The 20,696-nt window shown below is 39.6% G+C and overlaps 1 protein-coding gene across 1 annotated transcript in view; it reads left to right on the plus strand.

The window, feature by feature from the left end:
• The first annotated feature begins 5,563 nt into the window (after positions 1–5,563).
• LOC132553011 (uncharacterized) overlaps positions 5,564–20,696 on the plus strand; it is a 37,587-nt gene continuing 22,454 nt past the window's right edge. The window contains exons 1-3 of the mRNA XM_060217215.1: positions 5,564–5,712; positions 14,247–14,337; positions 14,575–14,662. Of these exons, the coding sequence (XP_060073198.1) occupies positions 5,610–5,712; positions 14,247–14,337; positions 14,575–14,662 (282 nt within the window). The 5' untranslated portion in view covers positions 5,564–5,609. The remainder of the gene's footprint in view (positions 5,713–14,246; positions 14,338–14,574; positions 14,663–20,696) is intronic.

Here is a 20,696-nt window from a genome sequence, read left to right on the forward strand (position 1 = left end):
GACTAGTGACGGTAAATGTCCCCATGTTTCGAGTGATGCTGACTAGTGACGGTAAATGCCCCCGTGTTCCGAGTGATGCTGATTAGTGACGCTAAAGTTCCCCATGTTCCGAGTGATGCTGACTAGTGACGGTAAATGTCCCCGTGTTTCGAGTGATGCTGACTAGTGACGGTAAATGCCCCCGTGTTCCGAGTGATGCTGACTAGTGACGGTAAATGCCCCCGTGTTCCGAGTGATGCTGACTAGTGACGGTAAAGGTCCCCGTGTTCCGGGTGATGCTGCCTAGTGACGGTAAATGTCCCCGTGTTTCGAGTAATGCTGACTAGTGACGGTAAAGGTACTCGTGTTCCGAGCGCTGCTCTCTTTGGATGCTTTGTCACACTTACATCACAAGTGCACACAATACCCTCCAAGTAGCGTAAGAGGACTTCAAAAATTTTACAAACAAGTTTCTATGTATTCGTATTATATTGCCTTATACTGTTCATCACTATACCCGCGTTTATTCCGTCAACAACTATATTTATCCTATTTACGGTTCGTGTAAAGTAACGGTTAATGTGGCCAAGAAACGGATGTTTGATATTTATAGCCTTCCTATTTTCACGTTTCATAATGGTATGAGCTCAAGACATGAAGGCACAGATGTACAGTAAAACATATTAGTAGCATGTCGAATTGCTTAATGGTGGAAATCAATAGGTTAGCTTTAATCAGTATTGCGGCAACTTTCGTGATGTTTGATTTATTACAGTTTTGCTAGTGAAACATAGGAATTTGTCACTTTGATAAAAACTTAGATAATCACTGCAGTGATGATATAAATCTTATATTATAATTTTCGTAGTTTTGACCAATCAAGGCGTTGCTTTCTAGTCACTACATGAAAATTCACCGATTTTGTGGTTCAGACGCAAATGATACCAAAGTTGAATAAGTTGGTTTTCCAACAAAATTCCCAAGTACATTTCTGGTTTTCTCAAATTTGGTTCATCAACAGTTTTGCTCACGATTCTGACCAAATAACATAATAATTTGGTGGGAAACGACGTAAAACAGTCTACTCAAAATGGCGTCGTCTTGTTGTCAAGCATAACGTCAGATTATTCGATGTCTAGGAGCGCATTGATATTTCCAGAACTTTTGTGTTTGGATTGATTTCGGACTCGTGAAAATATAGATATTCTGTCATACGAGTGAAATACGTATGATATTAAACGGGAGACCATTAATGATCCTCTCTGAATTTATAGATAAATAAACTTCTTAGTGTTATGCTATGCAACTCTATACAATCCATAAGACATTTTTCTTCTGATTTTCAGTATTTTATAAGCTGAATTTTTTTTAAAATTTGTCTTTCAAAAGATAAATAGTGAATAGTGAAAAAAAAAAGAAAAAACTGACAACATAATGAAAATGAGCTAATAAGATGTTTCATAGTGACTGAACACACATTACAACGCCGAGAACAAAGTGAAGATATAACAGGAATGACGCGATGAAGCCAAGATATTAAACAAAACGGATGTCGGTCCTTATGTGGCGAATGACGATTGGAAATTCTATACCTGTCAAATTGAAAACTTGCGTAATATCGTGAATACAGCACGCGGTTTCGCTGATATCATAGTCAATTACTAAGAATATATGAAATACCAGGAATTAGATGTGGTTTTGTTGTGTAAAAATCACTCACTGGTCCGTGTCAAGTGTTGTAGTACACATCACCTTGTCACACTGAGAAGATAGCATACTTATTTCAAACAAGTTCACATGATTCACTTCTAAAGTATAACATTTCACTGTTAAAGTAATTCTCAGAGGTCTGATAATTCGGTGATTGTGTAACATCAAAGGACAAATATCTGGAAACATTAACATTACATGAGTCATCGGGAAAAAAACACTGAAAACATCATTAGCATATTTTCACATTTTCTTTCCTTTTTTAAATGAACATTTCAAATCATCACCTCGGTATCGTTTTTTACGGAGTCGAACACACTTGATTTGTGATGGAACGCTAAGTCATCTTTACCTTCTTTTTCTATGTTTTACACGAAGCAAAGAGAAGTTTCTTTTCTTTTGATGAAAATTTACTGTATGTATGATGATTTTTTTTTTAACTCTTTTATTTTTTGACAAGTTTTTACATATTACACAATATACAAGAGAAACCACACAAAAACATACACTCACACTCTCACACTTGTGTGCTCTTACTTGAATATGTCTTACACATATACATGCAACATCATCATTATCATCATCATCATCATCATCTTTATCATCATGCACATGTATCTACTACTTACTGCACACAAACTCACTCATCAACATTCACACCCACTTACACTCACATAGCAAACTTACATGTACTTAACAAAATACTCACACACACACACACACACACACATACAATATCATATCACTTACACTTATCAAAGATATTTTCTCACACACACATACTCACTCATGAATACATTTATATATATATATAAAACATTATACATCCTAAACAAAAAAAGAGAGAGGGAGAGAGGAGTGTGTGTGTGTGTGTGAGAGAGAGAGAGAGAGAGAGAGAGAGAGAGAGAGAGAGAGAGAGAGAGAGAGAGCGAGAGAGAGAGAGAGGGGGGGGGAAGAGAGAGAATTGGAAGGGTTATAATTATTATTAAATAAAAATAGCACTAATTTTGTGGAAATTCAATAAATTAAAAGTCAGTTTGGTAAAGTCAAGGCCATGGCCATTGGGAACAGACTTGTGAGCATACAAACTATAGTTCCAAAATGGGCATCCATTTTTTCCAATTATTCTAAAAATTTGTTTTCATAATAGTGTTTTTGCTGGAAATGTTGTACTTTTGAACATGGAAATGATCCTTAATCTTATTTATAAGAGCATTTAAATTAAGAGATTTTTGTAGACATCTTGACATATAAACATAGTGTTTAATGAGAATTAAAATTTCGTTATCTACAGTGTTAGCATTAGGATGGATAATTCCAAATAAATATGTTTCTTTGTTTATCCAGAAAGGAATCAGAAGAATATCAAGAAGAGATTCAAATCTCCCCAATAGAGTCTGTACCTCTATACACTCCCATAGACAGTGAACAATAGTTTCTCTTTCCATATTACATAGTGTACATAAAGGGCTAGGTATTATATTAATATTGAAAAGAAAGGAGTTCGTAACCAGAATGTGATGTATAATCCTTACTTGAAACCACTGTAGCTTAGAACTTTTTGTAATAGTAAACGGAATTATTAATATATTTTTCCACTTTTGATCATCAAAGTCAAACTCATCACTCCATTTTCGAATACCGGTAGGGGTTGGAGCTGGCTTAATAATAGCATTGTAGAAGTCTTTGGCACCTTTTTTACTTTTATAAAAAATTTCCCATAGAAGTGGTATAAAAGGCTGAAATAGTCCTAATGGATGGAAGTCATGTTTTCTCAAGAAACACTTGACGGCTGTAATCAAACCATAATACTGTAAATAGTTGGTATTGATTAAAAATTTATGAAGAAACTCATCAAAGGAGAAAAATGTCAAATGATCAAAATTTTTAATTAGATCATTGATGGTATATATACCAGCATTAAACCATACTGGATAGAAGACATATCTATTGCCCACTTGAATGTCATTATTGTACTATAAAGGGGTTTTTAAAATTGACTCTGGCATACTTTGCCTCATAGGAAAGGAATTATTCAATCTAACCCAACTTTTAAATACATCTTTCCAGAATATATTGCTGCAATTGTTACTACATGACTTAACATATTCCTTTCCGCAATGAAACAATTTTTTTACCTCTACAATAGAATTCAATAGAACTTTCCATTTTCCTGATGACTGAGTGATTCTTCTTATCCATCCTAATTTAATAAGAATCCATAAAAGCTCCTACATCTATCATTTTTAATTTGGCAAGAACTTTGTCATGAGGATTTGGAAGAATTATAAATAAATAATTGAACTGGGAAATTAGAAGTGACTTAATTATGTTAACTCTACCAATAGGACTAAGATTCCGTCTTTGCCACATGTTAATAATTGCTTTCAGTTTAACTATTTTTTTGTCAAAATTCATTCTAGGAATCTAACTAAGGTTGACCGAAAATTCAATACCCAAAAAAGTAAACTTATTATTGCCCCAGAGAAGATTCAATTCTGGAAGGAAAGAGTCATCACTATATTTTTTGCTTCCTATCCAAATTACCTGTGTTTTATTTGTGTTAATATGTAAACCTGACATTCTAGCAAAAAAGTTACTTCAATAATTGATTCTTTGAGTGAGTTCTCTGAGCCATCAAGTATAAGACCATTGTCATCTGCATACTGTATATTAAGAATAGATACATTATCAATCTGTATACCATTTATATTGTTATTTGTCCTGATTTGTATGAAGATTGGCGTATTTCGGCTGGGCAGAGCTGATACAAGAAATCTGCAGAGAATCAACAAAAATATATGGGCATGTATGCGTGGAAGTATTAAAATTATGCCAAAATATATACGGTGAATGAAATTTTCAACTAAAATATTAAACTGCATACTGCCAGTTAGGCAACCAATCCATAACAACTGAAAGTTCACAAAACAATAAAATACATAATTGTGTTTAAACGATATTTAGTCCTGTTCCTTTGTGTGTGTTTTTTATTATTATTATTTGATGGATGAGAGGTTATATTTAATGTATAATTTTGTCTAAATCACATTTTAACTAAATAACAAAAATTATAAAGATATTTCTAATAACTTCGTGGCACATTTTGGGACGTACATGAATCTTTTATATCGTTCAAATATTTCTTCTTAGTAAGTTCTGTTTGTAATTAAGGGTAGCCCACTACTGGTAATGTTTGTCGTTGATCACCTGAGCGATCGGAGCGCGATTTTCAGATCGGACCCGGAAAGGTAAGGATTCGTCTGCATAACCACGTGCAAATTCTTCGGTTTCCATCCCTCAAGTTCAATTGATACTTTTTGACGGTACGTTTTTTTAAAAATCGAATGAGGAAATCAAAATAGGTTAAAAAAGAAACTGATACCAGCCATCCCTAGACAACAGAGAAGCGGCGTGAATTTTCGAATGGCAGTTGGTTGAAAAAATATCTCCTTTCAGCATTCCCAATATCATATAGGAAGCATTCTGAAAGTCTTCCTTTGCATTTATGATTTGTACGCTTGTTAAGGAAAATCAATTGTTGGAAAAAATAAATGAACAGACCATTTCTCTCATTTCTAAAACGGTTACAGTAATGAAGAATGATTAAATTCAGAATGCAATACGCAAAAAAAAACCTGACTACCTTTAACCAATACACCTATAATGACTTCTCCCTTGTGGTCCGTAAATAATGGATGGTCCCGTGAAAACCTGAAGCTCATATTGAGCATGCGTTGTTGTCAAGAAATACTGTCATGGCGGCAAACTCCTATCCTTCGTCAGTGCTCTGTGTTCGGTTATGTAAATAATGCGGATGGGATGAATATCTTCAGTCTCTGAATATGACGATATTTACATAATAAGTTGGTTAATATTTTCCTTCTTTTCTGTCACTACATTGAGTACTAAAATCCAAAATGGCGATGGAAAAATTATATACTATCCGTGATACCCACACACGATCCATCACCGCAATCGGATACAATCCAGGTCGGAGAGAGATCCTGATAGGATGTGAAGGTATGTATGCACATTATAAATTCATTTACAAATGGACAAATGTATTAATTGTATTTAATTATTTCTTCCGGTATATTTGATAATATAAAAGAGGCACTGCCTAACCGCAAGCTCTAGTTGATCAACAAGATGCACATTTTAAATTGCCTAACTATACGGATTATGTTGTAATTTATCATTGCATACTGTTGGTAATATAAATAGCTGTTTATATAGATAGGTCGAATTATTCCATTATTTTTTATTCATCTTTTTTTCCAAATTTTCCCTTGTACACAAATTTATCTGTAAGAATCCCCCCTTTATTACAAGTTTGGACTTTATAATGAGCAAGAATAGAAAATCAGGATGAATGAATCAATAATAAATAAATTGTGGTATTGTGTACAGACACAGTTTTATATGCAGAATAACATGATTGTCAATTTTATTATGTCTTCAGAAAGGATGAAAGGCCGGAATGGCAGATGTTACATGTTAAACAAATGAATAAATAAAGTAAAGGCTGTGTAGTTTAAAATTTTAAAGGTAGTGCTTCTATGTTTAACCGGGTTTCATGATTAAAACTGTTCTTTCTGCTTAACAAATCAGAAGATAAACTAAACTTTTAACTTTTTAATAGAACAATGTTAACTGGTGGTGGTAGAGCAAAGTTCATGATGTCATAATTTTGTAAACACTGCTGAAACTATTCTAGTATACATTTTAATCCAGAAATCAGTATAAATATTGTATTGTGTAATAGATTTGTCATGAGAGCTCATAATAAAGTTACCAGTATTACATAAACTGCCTTTTCCTGAAAAAAATCCTCACCACCAATAGTTATCCATTTATTGTCCCATGTAGTTGATTGCTGGAAAATTTCTGACATTCAAATAATCATGATTTGATTTAAATAAATATAAAAAGTACATTAAAATATTACAATTTTAACGCCCTGCAGAAACTTGGCAGATCACACTAAATTGGGGCTGTTCAGCTGCTTCCATGTAAGGGACAATCTATTTATCGATCACAGAAAAACTACAAAAGTTCCCAAAACATAAACTAGAAATCAGGTACACCAGAGACCAAATGTGCTCTTATATTGGATGGTTGAAATTGTTGTTTTTTATTTGGTTGCGTGCATTTCAAACCATTAAAATATATATTTTAAAATTTTGTTTGAATTATTTTAAATACTAGTATAATTTCATATCCACATGAAAGCTTGAAAGGATATTTTTTCAGTCAAAATATTTTTTAATACATTCAACTGGTTGACAGATCTCATTGTATGCTGCTGCCAGTGTATTGTGGGTAGTGAAGTTCCCACCAAACTTCCATTTAAAGTTGATTTTATTGACAACTTAAGCTTATTTGTTTTGAATTACCACACAAAATACCATAAAGAACTTGCTGCACCAACTATTGTTATCTTATTTTGTAACAAACTGATAAAAATACAATTTAAATTACAGATTCTTTTTTCAGAAGTATCCCAGAATTGTTTTGGAACAGTAAATTTAATTGTGGAAGGGGTTGAATTCTCACAAGTCTAGACGATAGATTACAATCAATTATCATATCACTTCAGTTTAAACAGATTATAGAATGGATTTTATCTGATCATCATCACTTTTTAAATCTTAATTGTTCTGGGTGCAATGTGATGGGCCTCTCATCTGTTATTCAGTGATATACCCACCGTCTGCAAGGAGACTCGTATGTTGTGCTCAATGCACCTGTCAGTAAACAAATCACTGGAGGTTTATACTCCCTTTCTTAATGTATATTCTGTACTCAGTACACCTAGCTGTGAAAGGTCCCCTGATGTGTATACTCTACTCAGTACACCTATCTGTGAACAGGTTTTTCAATGTGTATTCTGTACTCAGTACACCTATCAGTGAACAGGTTTATCGATGTGTATTCTGTACTCAGTACACCTATCAGTTAACAGGTTTATCGATGTGTATTCTGTACTAAGTACACCCATCAGTGAACAGGTTTATCAATGTGTATTCTGTACTCAGTACACCCATCAGTGAACAGGTTTATCGATGTGTATTCTGTACTCAGTACATCCATCAGTTAACAGGTTTATCAATGTGTATTCTGTACTCAGTACACCCATCAGTGAACAGGTTTATCAATGTGTATTCTGTACTAAGTACACCCATCAGTGAACAGGTTTATCAATGTGTATTCTGTACTCAGTACACCCATCAGTGAACAGGTTTATCAATGTGTATTCTGTACTCAGTACACCCATGAGTGAACAGGTTTATCGATGTGTATTCTGTACTCAGTACACCCATGAGTGAACAGGTTTATCGATGTGTATTCTGTACTAAGTACACCTATCAGTGAACAGGTTTATCAATGTGTATTCTGTACTCAGTACACCCATCAGTGAACAGGTTGCAGAGGGTTAACCTAGAACTCCTGTAGTAGGTTTATAGCAGCGGGTTAACCTAAAACTCCTATAGTAGGTTTATTGTAGCAGGTTAACCTAGGACTCCTATAGTAGGTTTATTGTAGCAGGTTAACCTAGAACTCCTATAGTAGGTTTATTGTAGCAGGTTAACCTAGAACTCCTATAGTAGGTTTATTGTAGCAGGTTTACTTCAAACTCCTATAGTAGGTTTATTGTAGCAGGTTTACTTCAAACTCCTATAGTAGGTTTATTGTAGCAGGTTAACCTAGAACTCCTATAGTAGGTTTATTTGTTTTACAACAATTGCAAAACAAGTTATGTCAACTTATACTAATCACTCTTGTTGGCATGGATGTAAGCGGTCTTATTGTTGGAGGAAACCGGAGTACCCGGGGAAAACCCACGTGGTCGGGCAGGTGACCCTTACCTTTTCACGTCTGTTCCGGGAATCAAACCCCAGTCAGCTAGGTGAAAGACGAGTGCGTTACCACCCGACCAGTAGTAGGTTTATTGTGAAGTGTTGACCTTGAACTCCTGTAGTAGGTTTATTGTGAGGATTTTAACCTAGAATTCTTACTGTGCAGTAGGTTTCCTGTCTGGGAGAAGGGATTTACGTAGTTGGATCAATTACAATTGTGTTAATTCTTAATCTGTGATTTATATACAGTAAGTAAAGCAGGTACTTGATATCACTAGGTATGAAATATCATGGTTAAAGTCTTCTGACATCTCATGTTATCTGTCTCTCACTTCATCACTCACTATAACCTTTGTAGCTTCTACAACCATTCTTAACTGAAATGTGTAACTCTTCACATTTCAACTCCAATCTGGTTTTCTGGTGAGACTAGCATTTTCAATAATACCTATTAAATGTATTGATTTGTCCAAAAGATTTTTCTGCATTGTTTTCATTATCCAACATGGTGACATAAGGTGACCATTTGTAGACCTTGGATCAGAGCAACCAACACACCATTGTATACAGCAATAGATTGTAATTTACCTCCATTGGACACATTTCTTAAATAAAATCTATACAAATGTACTCGAAAATCAATGAAAATTTCAATAGAAGTTGAAGGATAATTAAAATTTCCAAAAAGCATTAAGAGTATTTATTGATCAGTGACAATTTCTATTTAACAAATTACTAGGTACTTGTACATTTTTATTATATCTAAGTCTGTACTAAAATCAATGAAGCCTAACACTCAGAAGTCATTAAAATGTTCTCTACAGCCAGTTAAAATTAATTGTTTATCAATGATTTGTTTGACTTGATAATCAATTACAAATATCTTGGTTAGAAATAATTGTTGAAATTCCTGTATTATTATACATTATTGAATATGACAATTAGTCATTTTCCCAGATACCATAAAAACATGCATAATGTGCATCAATTTGTTAAGAAATTAAAAGTATAGCATTAGATTTTCTCAAGTGTCTTTATTTTCAGTTGAAAATTCTGTGTGGTCACCATCACTGATTGCCAGGATTATCAGATATGCATAACTGACACAAGAATTAAGGATTCCAGGATTTATTTATGTACAACAATAATAGATAAGATATGTTTTTTATAGAAGTTTGTTTAGTTGATATATATTTATGGACAATTAGCAAAATTTAGTGCAAAATGTAGATTTTTGTATCAGAAATTGATGTATATATATTTCCTGTCTAGGCCTAGACAGACTGAAAATTTCATTTTACTTTCATGTCTGCCCATAAAAAAATATCAGTTGAAAACTGTCAACCTCAACAAAACTGAACAAACATTGTTTAACATTTTCAAATTATGTCTATCTGAATATTTTAACTATGCTTGCAAAAATAGATTAGAGCTCAAACTATCCACATGTGTATATTGCGCCAAATCATGACAAAGTTTAAAAACATACAAAACTACTGATGTGTAAAAGCCAATGGCCTGTAAAGGATACTGAAAAATATGTTGATTATAATATGATGAAACACCTACATGCTTATCAAACATAAAAAAAATGACAGGGTCCATTTTATTCCTCACTACAACAATGAAACCATGAGAACATGATATGTCTGCTTGTGTACTGCTGAAAGTGAGCATTGATGTATTATAATGCAGAGAATGTTTGAGACTTTTGGACTTTACATATTGTTGGTTTCATGTGTGAGGTCATTTTTTAAGTTCTAATACGAAAATCGTGTAAGTAGGAGCATATTTTCAGCATTTCAACCCCAAAATGTAACTATACAAATAACATGGTTGCAAATTTTTACTGTAACAAAAGATTAACTGTAACCTCAATGTCTGAATGGAAAATTTTATCTTTCTTTTAATACATTTGTTCTCATTCTGTAAACATTTTTTTTCTATTCTGATTTACAAATTAAGACAAAAGGTCAGCTGTAAGGCTTTGTGACCTTTAAGTTAAGACCATGGACAAGTTACATAATTTGAGAAGATACTTTTTTAGATGACACCCGATGAACAGCCAGGTCATTTTGAAACTGGGTCTCTTTTTAACTGATCGAAAACAAAAAACGAAAATAACACAAATTTACTATGAGCCTCAGAGTCAAGTTTTATACCTGTTCTCTTGGAATAAACATGCTGGGCCATCTACAGTATCTCAATATAAAGTGGTTTATAGATTGCATATGTAAAATATTTACTAGTATTTACAATGCTGAATAAACATTCAATGAACATTGGTTATTTGAAATAAATATGCATATGTTTTTATTTGAAGTTATTGAACAAGATTTATCACCAGAACCCTGGTGAGGTAAGAAGGCTGTGTTTATATTGTAGCAGTGGCCGACATACACATCATGTGTGACCGCTTTTTTCAAGCTTGATGACATCTGCACAATGGGATTAAAATATCAAATGTATTCCTGTATACATTATAAAATATTAAAACATTTATATTCAAGTATGCCAAAAGGTATGAAAAGTCCTGTAGAGAATTCTGACAATTTGTGAACTCAAGATCATGTCCATATTTATATCAGTAATTGTTTTATGAGGTAGGATCTGAGGGTAATTGGCTGTATATAGAACATATTAAATTCCTACAAAACAGAACCTAAGGATCTGTGAACGATTCTGCTGTGTACTTTTTACAGATACCAAATAGTGTACGACCTGTTGAGATTTTTCTCATTTGTGAATCTATTCACAGTAACACATTGATATATTTAAATGCAGAGTCACATAATAAACAAAATATTTACTTTTGAATAGGTTACAACATATCTATAGCTGTAAAACAGATAAAAATATTTAATGGACTAATTGATATACCAATGATTTGGATATTGTCCAAACTTGGCATTCTGCATGGCACGGTTTGACATTGTTCTGTCTGTTTGTGCTATGAAGATAAAGCATTAAAGAGGCTATTTTTAACCTGTCTTGGTGTATGAAGCTTGTGTTGTATTGAATGCTATCTGATGTACTGACATTTAGAAGACACCTGATCCCATTATAACTGATATTAATTAGTAGTTTGTCACTGACACAAGTACCAGTCTGTATATTTGATTACTGACTGACAGTGCTAGTCCATACCTCAGAGTTGTCACAGAATATTACTTCAACAACTTTTTATTGACTTTATTATTGATACATTGTAGACTATGGTTGAATCTTTAACTGGATTTAATAATTTTATATCTATAAATTGTTTATGTTACTGAAGTTGAACAGGGAGAAAGTGAAAGTATGGTCATGTGTAAAGTGTAGGCATTTACACATCAACAGTTTGTCTTCATCATTTTTTAAGCAAAATAACTTTAAGAAGAAATCTATGAACCTGGCCAGTGTGAACCCCTATTCCTATTGGTTTAGTGAAGTTATCTTCATTATCATCTATTGTAGAAATTTTGGTACATAGTAAAGGTGATATTCCATTTTCTAGGACCTTTATGGCTACAGATAAAGTTAGAGCTAGGAGCCCTATTAACTCTTACAGAAGCTTAAAATTATTGTCCTGTAATAAGCCCATCCCCAAAAATGTGAGAAAGAGTGTTAATCCCCTAGACTTATTATATGGTGTGACCTGATTACACAGGCAAATATATAGTCATGTTTACTTATCAGTTTCTTTTCAACTTGAAAAAAAATTTATATCAGAAAGTGATTGTAGTTGCTTTGTTGAACCGGGGACTCATATGACTTTGTTGAACCTGGGACTGACATAGCATTGTTGAACCTGGGACTCAAATAGCATTGTTGAACCTGAGGTCTCACATGACATTGTTGAACTTGGGACTCACATAGTATTGTTTTGTTGAACCTGGGATTCACATGTTATAGTTGAACCTGGGACTGACATAGCATTGTTGAACTTGGGGTCTCACACTGCTTTCTTGAACTTGGAACTCATAGCTTTATAGAACCTGGGTCTCGCATGCATTGTTGAACCTGGGACTGACATAGCATTGTTGAACCCTGGAACTCACATAGCATTGTTGAACCCTGGAACCTACATCGCATTGTTGAACATGTGACGCACATTGCTTTCTTGAACTTAGAACTCTTAGCTTTATAGAACCTGGGACTCACAGAGTTTGTTGAATCTGGGACTGACATAGCATTGTTTTGTTGCATAAGGAACTTGCATGACTTTATTGAACCAGGGACTCACATTGTATTGTTGAATCAGGGACTCACATTGTATTGTTGAATCAGGGACTCACATTGTATTGTTGAACCAGGACTCACATTGTATTGTTGAACCAGGGACTCACATTGTATTGTTGAACCAGGGACTCACATTGTATTGTTGAACCAGGGACACACATTGTATTGTTGAACCAGGGACTCACATTGTATTGTTGAACCAGGGACTCACATTGTATTATTGAACCAGGGACGCACATTGTATTGTTGAACCAGGGACGCACATTGTATTGTTGAACCTGGGACGCACATTGTATTGTTGAACCAGGGACACACATTGTATTGTTGAACCAGGGATGCACATTGTATTGTTGAACCAGGGACTCACATTGTATTGTTGAATCAGGAACTCATATTGTATTGTTGAACCAGGGACGCACATTGTATTGTTGAACCAGGGACACACATTGTATTGTTGAACCAGGGACTCACATTGTATTGTTGAACCAGGGACGCACATTGTATTGCTGAACCAGGGACTCACATTGTATTGTTGAACCAGGGTCGCACATTGTATTGTTGAACCAGGGACTCACATTGTATTGTTGAATCAGGAACTCATATTGTATTGTTGAACCAGGGACACACATTGTATTGTTGAACCAGGGACACACATTGTATTGTTGAACCAGGGACTCACATTGTATTGTTGAACCAGGGACGCACATTGTATTGTTGAACCAGGGACTCACATTGTATTGTTGAACCAGGGTCGCACATTGTATTGTTGAACCAGGGACTCACATTGTATTGTTGAACCAGGACTCACATTGTATTGTTGAACCAGGGACTCACATTATATTGTTGAACCAGGGACTCACATTGTATTGTTGAACCAGGGACTCACATTGTATTGTTGAATCAGGGATGCACATTGTATTGTTGAACCAGGGACTCACATTGTATTGTTGAATCAGGGACGCACATTGTATTGTTGAACCAGGGACACACATTGTATTGTTGAACCAGGGACACACATTGTATTGTTGAACCAGGGACACACATTGTATTGTTGAACCAGGGACTCACATTGTATTGTTGAACCAGGGTCGCACATTGTATTGTTGAACCAGGGACTCACATAGTATTGTTGAACCAGGACTCACATTGTATTGTTGAACCAGGGACTCACATTGTATTGTTGAACCAGGGACTCACATTGTATTGTTGAACCAGGGACTCACATTGTATTGTTGAACCAGGGACTCACATTGTATTGTTGAATCAGGGATGCACATTGTATTGTTGAACCAGGGACTCACATTGTATTGTTGAATCAGGGACGCACATTGTATTGTTGAACCAGGGACACACATTGTATTGTTGAACCAGGGACACACATTGTATTGTTGAACCAGGGACACACATTTCTAGTTTCTTCTGAATGATTATGTGCAATTTGAGCATTTTTAATATGTAGCTCTCCTTTGACAGATGGTGTGATAAAGACATATGAGGCAGAAGGAGGAAAGCTTGTTATGGTCATCACAGAGCACAAAGGCTGGGTCACAGACTTCCTGTATTGGTCAGTACATTCTCCTCCTCACACAAACGTTGGAGTAAAAACAGAGTTTGTAGACACTATCACATCATCTGACTGAGACACAGTTGTGGGCTGTTGTTCAAGTCCATCAAAAAGACAGTAATGTATTTCATTCAAAATGTCAACTACTGATGATATCATTAAGACTTGTTCCCTTGTTCCTGGTATAAGAAACCATTTTTATACCTGGTATTATATTTTTGGTTTGTTTAACTGTAGGCCGGATTGTAAGCTGATGCTGTCTGCTGCTAATGATGGTTACATATTAGCCTGGTCGTCTGGAGGTAGTGTGTCTGACCGGATACCTGTAAGTCACCAATAGTGGACACAAAAGTCACCAATAGTGGTCACAAAAGTCATCAAAATTGTCCCACCTACACAAAGCAGTCCCACCTACACAAAGTTATCTCACCCACACAAAGCTGTCCCTCCAACACAAAGCTGTTCCTCCCACACAAAGCAGTCCCACACACAAAGCTGTCCTACACACATAAAGCTGTTCCTCCCACACAAAGCAGTCCCACACACAAAGCTGTCCCACACACACAAAGCTGTTGCTCCCACACAAAGCAGTCCCACACACAAAGCTGTCCCACACACACAAAGCTGTTCCTCCCACATAAAGCAGTCCCCCACACAAAGCTGTCCCTAACACACAAGGTTGTATCACCCACACAAAGCTGTCCCACCTACACAAGGTTGTCTCTCCCACACAAAGCTGTCACACTCACACACAAAGCTGTCCCCTACACACAAAGCTGTCACACATACACAAGGTTGTCTCACGCACACAAAGCTGTCCCACCCACACAAAGCAGCCCTGCACACACAAAACTGTCCCACCCACACAAAGCTGTCTAACCCACACAAAGCTGTTACACCCACACAAAGCTGTCCCGCCCACACAAAGCCGTTACACCCACACAAAGCAGTCCTGCTCACACAAAGCTGTCTCACCCACACAAAGCTGTCCTGCACACACAAAGCTGTCCTACCCACACAAAGCAGTCCTGCACACACAAAGCTGTCTCACCCACACAAAGTAGTCCTGCACACACAAAGCTGTCTCACCCACACAAAGCTGTCCTGCTCACACAAAACTGTCTCACCCACACAAAGCACTCCTGCACACACAAAGCTTTCCCACCCACACAAAGCTGTCCTGCTCACACAAAGCTGTCTCATCCACACAAAGCAGTCCTGCACACACAAAGCTTTCCCACCCACACAAAGCAGTCCCACCTACACAAGGTTGTCTCTCCCACACAAAGCTGTCACACTCACACACAAAGCTGTCCCCTACACACAAAGCTGTCACACATACACAAGGTTGTCTCACCCACACAAAGCTGTCCCACCCACACAAAGCAGCCCTGCACACACAAAACTGTCCCACCCACACAAAGCTGTCTAACCCACACAAAGCTGTTACACCCACACAAAGCTGTCCCGCCCACACAAAGCCGTTACACCCACACAAAGCAGTCCTGCTCACACAAAGCTGTCTCACCCACACAAAGCTGTCCTGCACACACAAAGCTGTCCTACCCACACAAAGCAGTCCTGCACACACAAAGCTGTCTCACCCACACAAAGTAGTCCTGCACACACAAAGCTGTCTCACCCACACAAAGCTGTCCTGCTCACACAAAACTGTCTCACCCACACAAAGCACTCCTGCACACACAAAGCTTTCCCACCCACACAAAGCTGTCCTGCTCACACAAAGCTGTCTCATCCACACAAAGTAGTCCTGCACACACAAAGCTGTCTCACCCACACAAAGCTGTCCTGCTCACACAAAACTGTCTCACCCACACAAAGCACTCCTGCACACACAAAGCTTTCCCACCCACACAAAGCTGTCCTGCTCACACAAAGCTTTCCCACCCACACAAAGCAGTCCCACCTACACAAGGTTGTCTCTCCCACACAAAGCTGTCACACTCACACACAAAGCTGTCCCCTACACACAAAGCTGTCACACATACACAAGGTTGTCTCACCCACACAAAGCTGTCCCACCCACACAAAGCAGCCCTGCACACACCAAACTGTCCCACCCACACAAAGCTGTCTAACCCACACAAAGCTGTTACACCCACACAAAGCTGTCCCGCCCACACAAAGCCGTTACACCCACACAAAGCAGTCCTGTTCACACAAAGCTGTCTCACCCACACAAAGCTGTCCTGCACACACAAAGCTGTCCTACCCACACAAAGCAGTCCTGCACACACAAAGCTGTCTCACCCACACAAAGTAGTCCTGCACACACAAAGCTGTCTCACCCACACAAAGCTGTCCTGCTCACACAAAACTGTCTCACCCACACAAAGCACTCCTGCACACACAAAGCTTTCCCACCCACACAAAGCTGTCCTGCTCACACAAAGCTGTCTCATCCACACAAAGCAGTCCTGCACACACAAAGCTTTCCCACCCACACAAAGCAGTCCTGCACACACAAAGCTGTCCTGCTCACACAAAGCTGTCCTGCTCACACAAAGCTTTCCCACCCAAACAAAGCAGTCCTGCACACACAAAGCTGTCTCACCCACACAAAGCAGTCCTGCACACACAAAGCTGTCTCACCCACACAAAGCAGTTCTGCACACACAAAGCTGTCCTACCCAAACAAAGCAGTCCTGCACACACAAAGCTGTCTCACCCACACAAAGCAGTCCTGCACACACAAAGCTTTCCCACCCACACAAAGCAGTCCTGCACACACAAAGCTTTCCCACCCACACAAAGCACCACACACAAAAGCTGTCCTGCACACACAAAGCACACACAAAGCTGTCTGCTCTCACACAAAGCTGTCCTGCCCACACCCACACAAAGCAGTCCTGCACACACAAAGCTTTCCCACCCACACAAAGCAGTCCTGCACACACAAAGCTTTCCCACCCACACAAAGCTGTCCTGCACACACAAAGCTTTCCCACCCAAACAAAGCAGTCCTGCACACACAAAGCTGTCTCACCCACACAAAGCAGTCCTCCACACACAAAGTTTTCCCACCCACACAAAGCAGTCCTGCACACACAAAGCTGTCTCACCCACACAAAGCAGTCCTGCACACACAAAGCTGTCCTGCTCACACAAAGCTGTCTCACCCACACAAAGTAGTCCTGCACACACAAAGCTGTCCTGCTCTCACACAAAGCTTTCCTACCCACACAAAGCTGTCCTGCTCTCACACAAAGCTGTCCTGCTCACACAAAGCTGTCTCACCCACACAAAGCTGTCCTGCTCACACAAAGCTGTCTCACCCACACAAAGCTGTCCTGCACACACAAAGCTGTCCTGCTCTCACACAAAGCTTTCCCACCCACACAAAGCTGTCCTGCTCTCACACAAAGCAGTCCTGCTCACACAAAGCTTTCCCACCCACACAAAGCTGTCCTGCACACACAAAACTGTCTCACCCACACAAAGCAGTCCTGCACACACAAAGCTGTCTCACCCACACAAAGCAGTCCTGCACACACAAAGCTGTCTCACCCACACAAAGCAATCCTGCACACACAAAGCTGTCCTGCTCTCACACAAAGCTGTCTCACCCACACAAAGCAGTCCTGCACACACAAAGCTATCTCACCCATACAAAGCAGTCCTGCACACACAAAGCTGTCTCACCCACACAAAGCAGTCCTGCTATCACACTGGTGTCACACCATACAAAGCTGTCCTGCTCACACAAAGCTGTCTCACCCACACAAAGCTGTCCTGCTCACACAAAGCTGTCTCACCCACACAAAGCTGTCCTGCTCACACAAAGCTGTCTCACCCACACAAAGCTGTCCTGCACATACAAAGCTGTCCTGCTCTCACACAAAGCTTTCCCACCCACACAAAGCTGTCCTGCACACACAAAACTGTCTCACCCACACAAAGCTGTCCTGCACACACAAAACTGTCTCATCCACACAAAGCTGTCCTGCACACACAAAACTGTCTCACCCACACAAAGCAGTCCTGCACACACAAAGCTGTCTCACCCACACAAAGCTGTCCTGCACACACAAAGCTGTCCTGCTCTCACACAGAGCTTTCCTACCCACACAAAGCTGTCCTGCTCTCACACAAAGCTGTCCTGCTCACACAAAGCTGTCCTGCACACACAAAGCTGTCCTGCTCACACAAAGCTGTCTCACCCACACAAAGCACTCCTGCACACACAAAGCTGTCCTGCTCTCACACAAATCTTTCCCACCCACACAAAGCTGTCCTGCTCTCACACAAAGCAGTCCTGCTCACACAAAGCTTTCCCACCCACACAAAGCTGTCCTGCACACACAAAACTGTCTCACCCACACAAAGCAGTCCTGCACACACAAAGCTGTCTCACCCACACAAAGCAGTCCTGCACACACAAAGCTGTCTCACCCACACAAAGCTGTCCTGCACACACAAAACTGTCTCACCCACACAAAGCAGTCCTGCTCACACAAAACTGTCTCACCCACACAAAGCTGTCCTGCACACACAAAGCTGTCTCACCCACACAAAGCAGTCCTGCACACACAAAGCTGTCTCACCCACACAAAGCAGTCCTGCACACACAAAGCTGTCCTGCTCTCACACAAAGCTGTCCTGCTCACACAAAGCTGTCCTGCTCTCACACAAAGCTGTCCTGCTCACACAAAGCAGTCCTGCACACACAAAACTGTCTCACCCACACAAAGCAGTCCTGCACACACAAAGCTGTCCTGCTCTCACACAAAGCTGTCCTGCTCACACAAAGCTGTCCTGCTCTCACACAAAGCTGTCCTGCTCACACAAAGCTGTCCTGCTCTCACACAAAGCTGTCCTGCTCACACAAAGCTGTCCTGCTCTCACACAAAGCTGTCCTGCTCACACAAAGCTGTCCTGCACACACAAAACTGTCTCACCCACACAAAGCTGTCCTGCACACACAAAGCTGTCTCACCCACACAAAGCAGTCCTGCACACACAAAGCTGTCCTGCTCTCACACAAAGCTGTCCTGCACACACAAAGCTGTCCTGCTCTCACACAAAGCTGTCCTGCTCACACAAAGCAGTCCTGCACACACAAAACTGTCTCACCCACACAAAGCAGTCCTGCACACACAAAGCTGTCCTGCTCACACAAAGCTGTCCTGCTCTCACACAAAGCTGTCCTGCTCACACAAAGCTGTCCTGCTCTCACACAAAGCTGTCCTGCTCACACAAAGCTGTCCTGCACACACAAAGCTGTCTTGCACACACAAAGCTGTCCTGCTCTCACACAAAGCTGTCCTGCTCACACAAAGCTGTCCTGCTCTCACACAAAGCTGTCCTGCTCTCACACAAAGCTGTCTCACCCACACAAAGCAGTCCTGCACACACAAAGCTATCTCACCCACACAAAGCAGTCCTGCACACACAAAGCTGTCTCACCCACACAAAGCAGTCCTGCACTCACAATGCTGTCTCACCCATACAAAGCTGTCCTGCTCACACAAAGCTGTCTCACCCACACAAAGCTGTCCTGCTCACACAAAGCTGTCTCACCCACACAAAGCTGTCCTGCTCACACAAAGCTGTCTCACCCACACAAAGCAGTCCTGCACACACAAAGCTGTCCTGCTCTCACACAAAGCTGTCCTGCTCTCACACAAAGCTGTCCTGCTCACACAAAGCTGTCCTGCACACACAAAACTGTCTCACCCACACAAAGCAGTCCTGCACACACAAAGCTGTCCTGCTCTCACACAAAGCTGTCCTGCTCACACAAAGCTGTCCTGCTCTCACACAAAGCTGTCCTGCTCACACAAAGCTGTCCTGCTCACACAAAGCTGTCCTGCACACACAAAGCTGTCTTGCACACACAAAGCTGTCCTGCTCACACAAAGCTGTCCTGCTCTCACACAAAGCTGTCCTGCTCTCACACAAAGCTGTCTCACCCACACAAAGCAGTCCTGCACACACAAAGCTATCTCACCCACACAAAGCAGTCCTGCACACACAAAGCTGTCTCACCCACACAAAGCAGTCCTGCACTCACAATGCTGTCTCACCCATACAAAGCTGTCCTGCACACACAAAGCTGTCCTGCTCTCACACAAAGCTTTCCCACCCACACAAAGCTGTCCTGCACACACAAAACTGTCTCACCCACACAAAGCTGTCCTGCACACACAAAACTGTCTCATCCACACAAAGCTGTCCTGCACACACAAAACTGTCTCACCCACACAAAGCAGTCCTGCACACACAAAGCTGTCTCACCCACACAAATCTGTCCTGCACACACAAAGCTGTCGTGCTCTCACACAAAGCTTTCCTACCCACACAAAGCTGTCCTGCTCTCACACAAAGCTGTCCTGCTC

The sequence above is a fragment of the Ylistrum balloti genome, unplaced genomic scaffold (assembly GCF_031769215.1).
Source record: "Ylistrum balloti isolate Yb309-2 unplaced genomic scaffold, AGI_CSIRO_Ybal_v1 Utg370292, whole genome shotgun sequence".
NCBI classification, from domain to species: domain Eukaryota; kingdom Metazoa; phylum Mollusca; class Bivalvia; order Pectinida; family Pectinidae; genus Ylistrum; species Ylistrum balloti.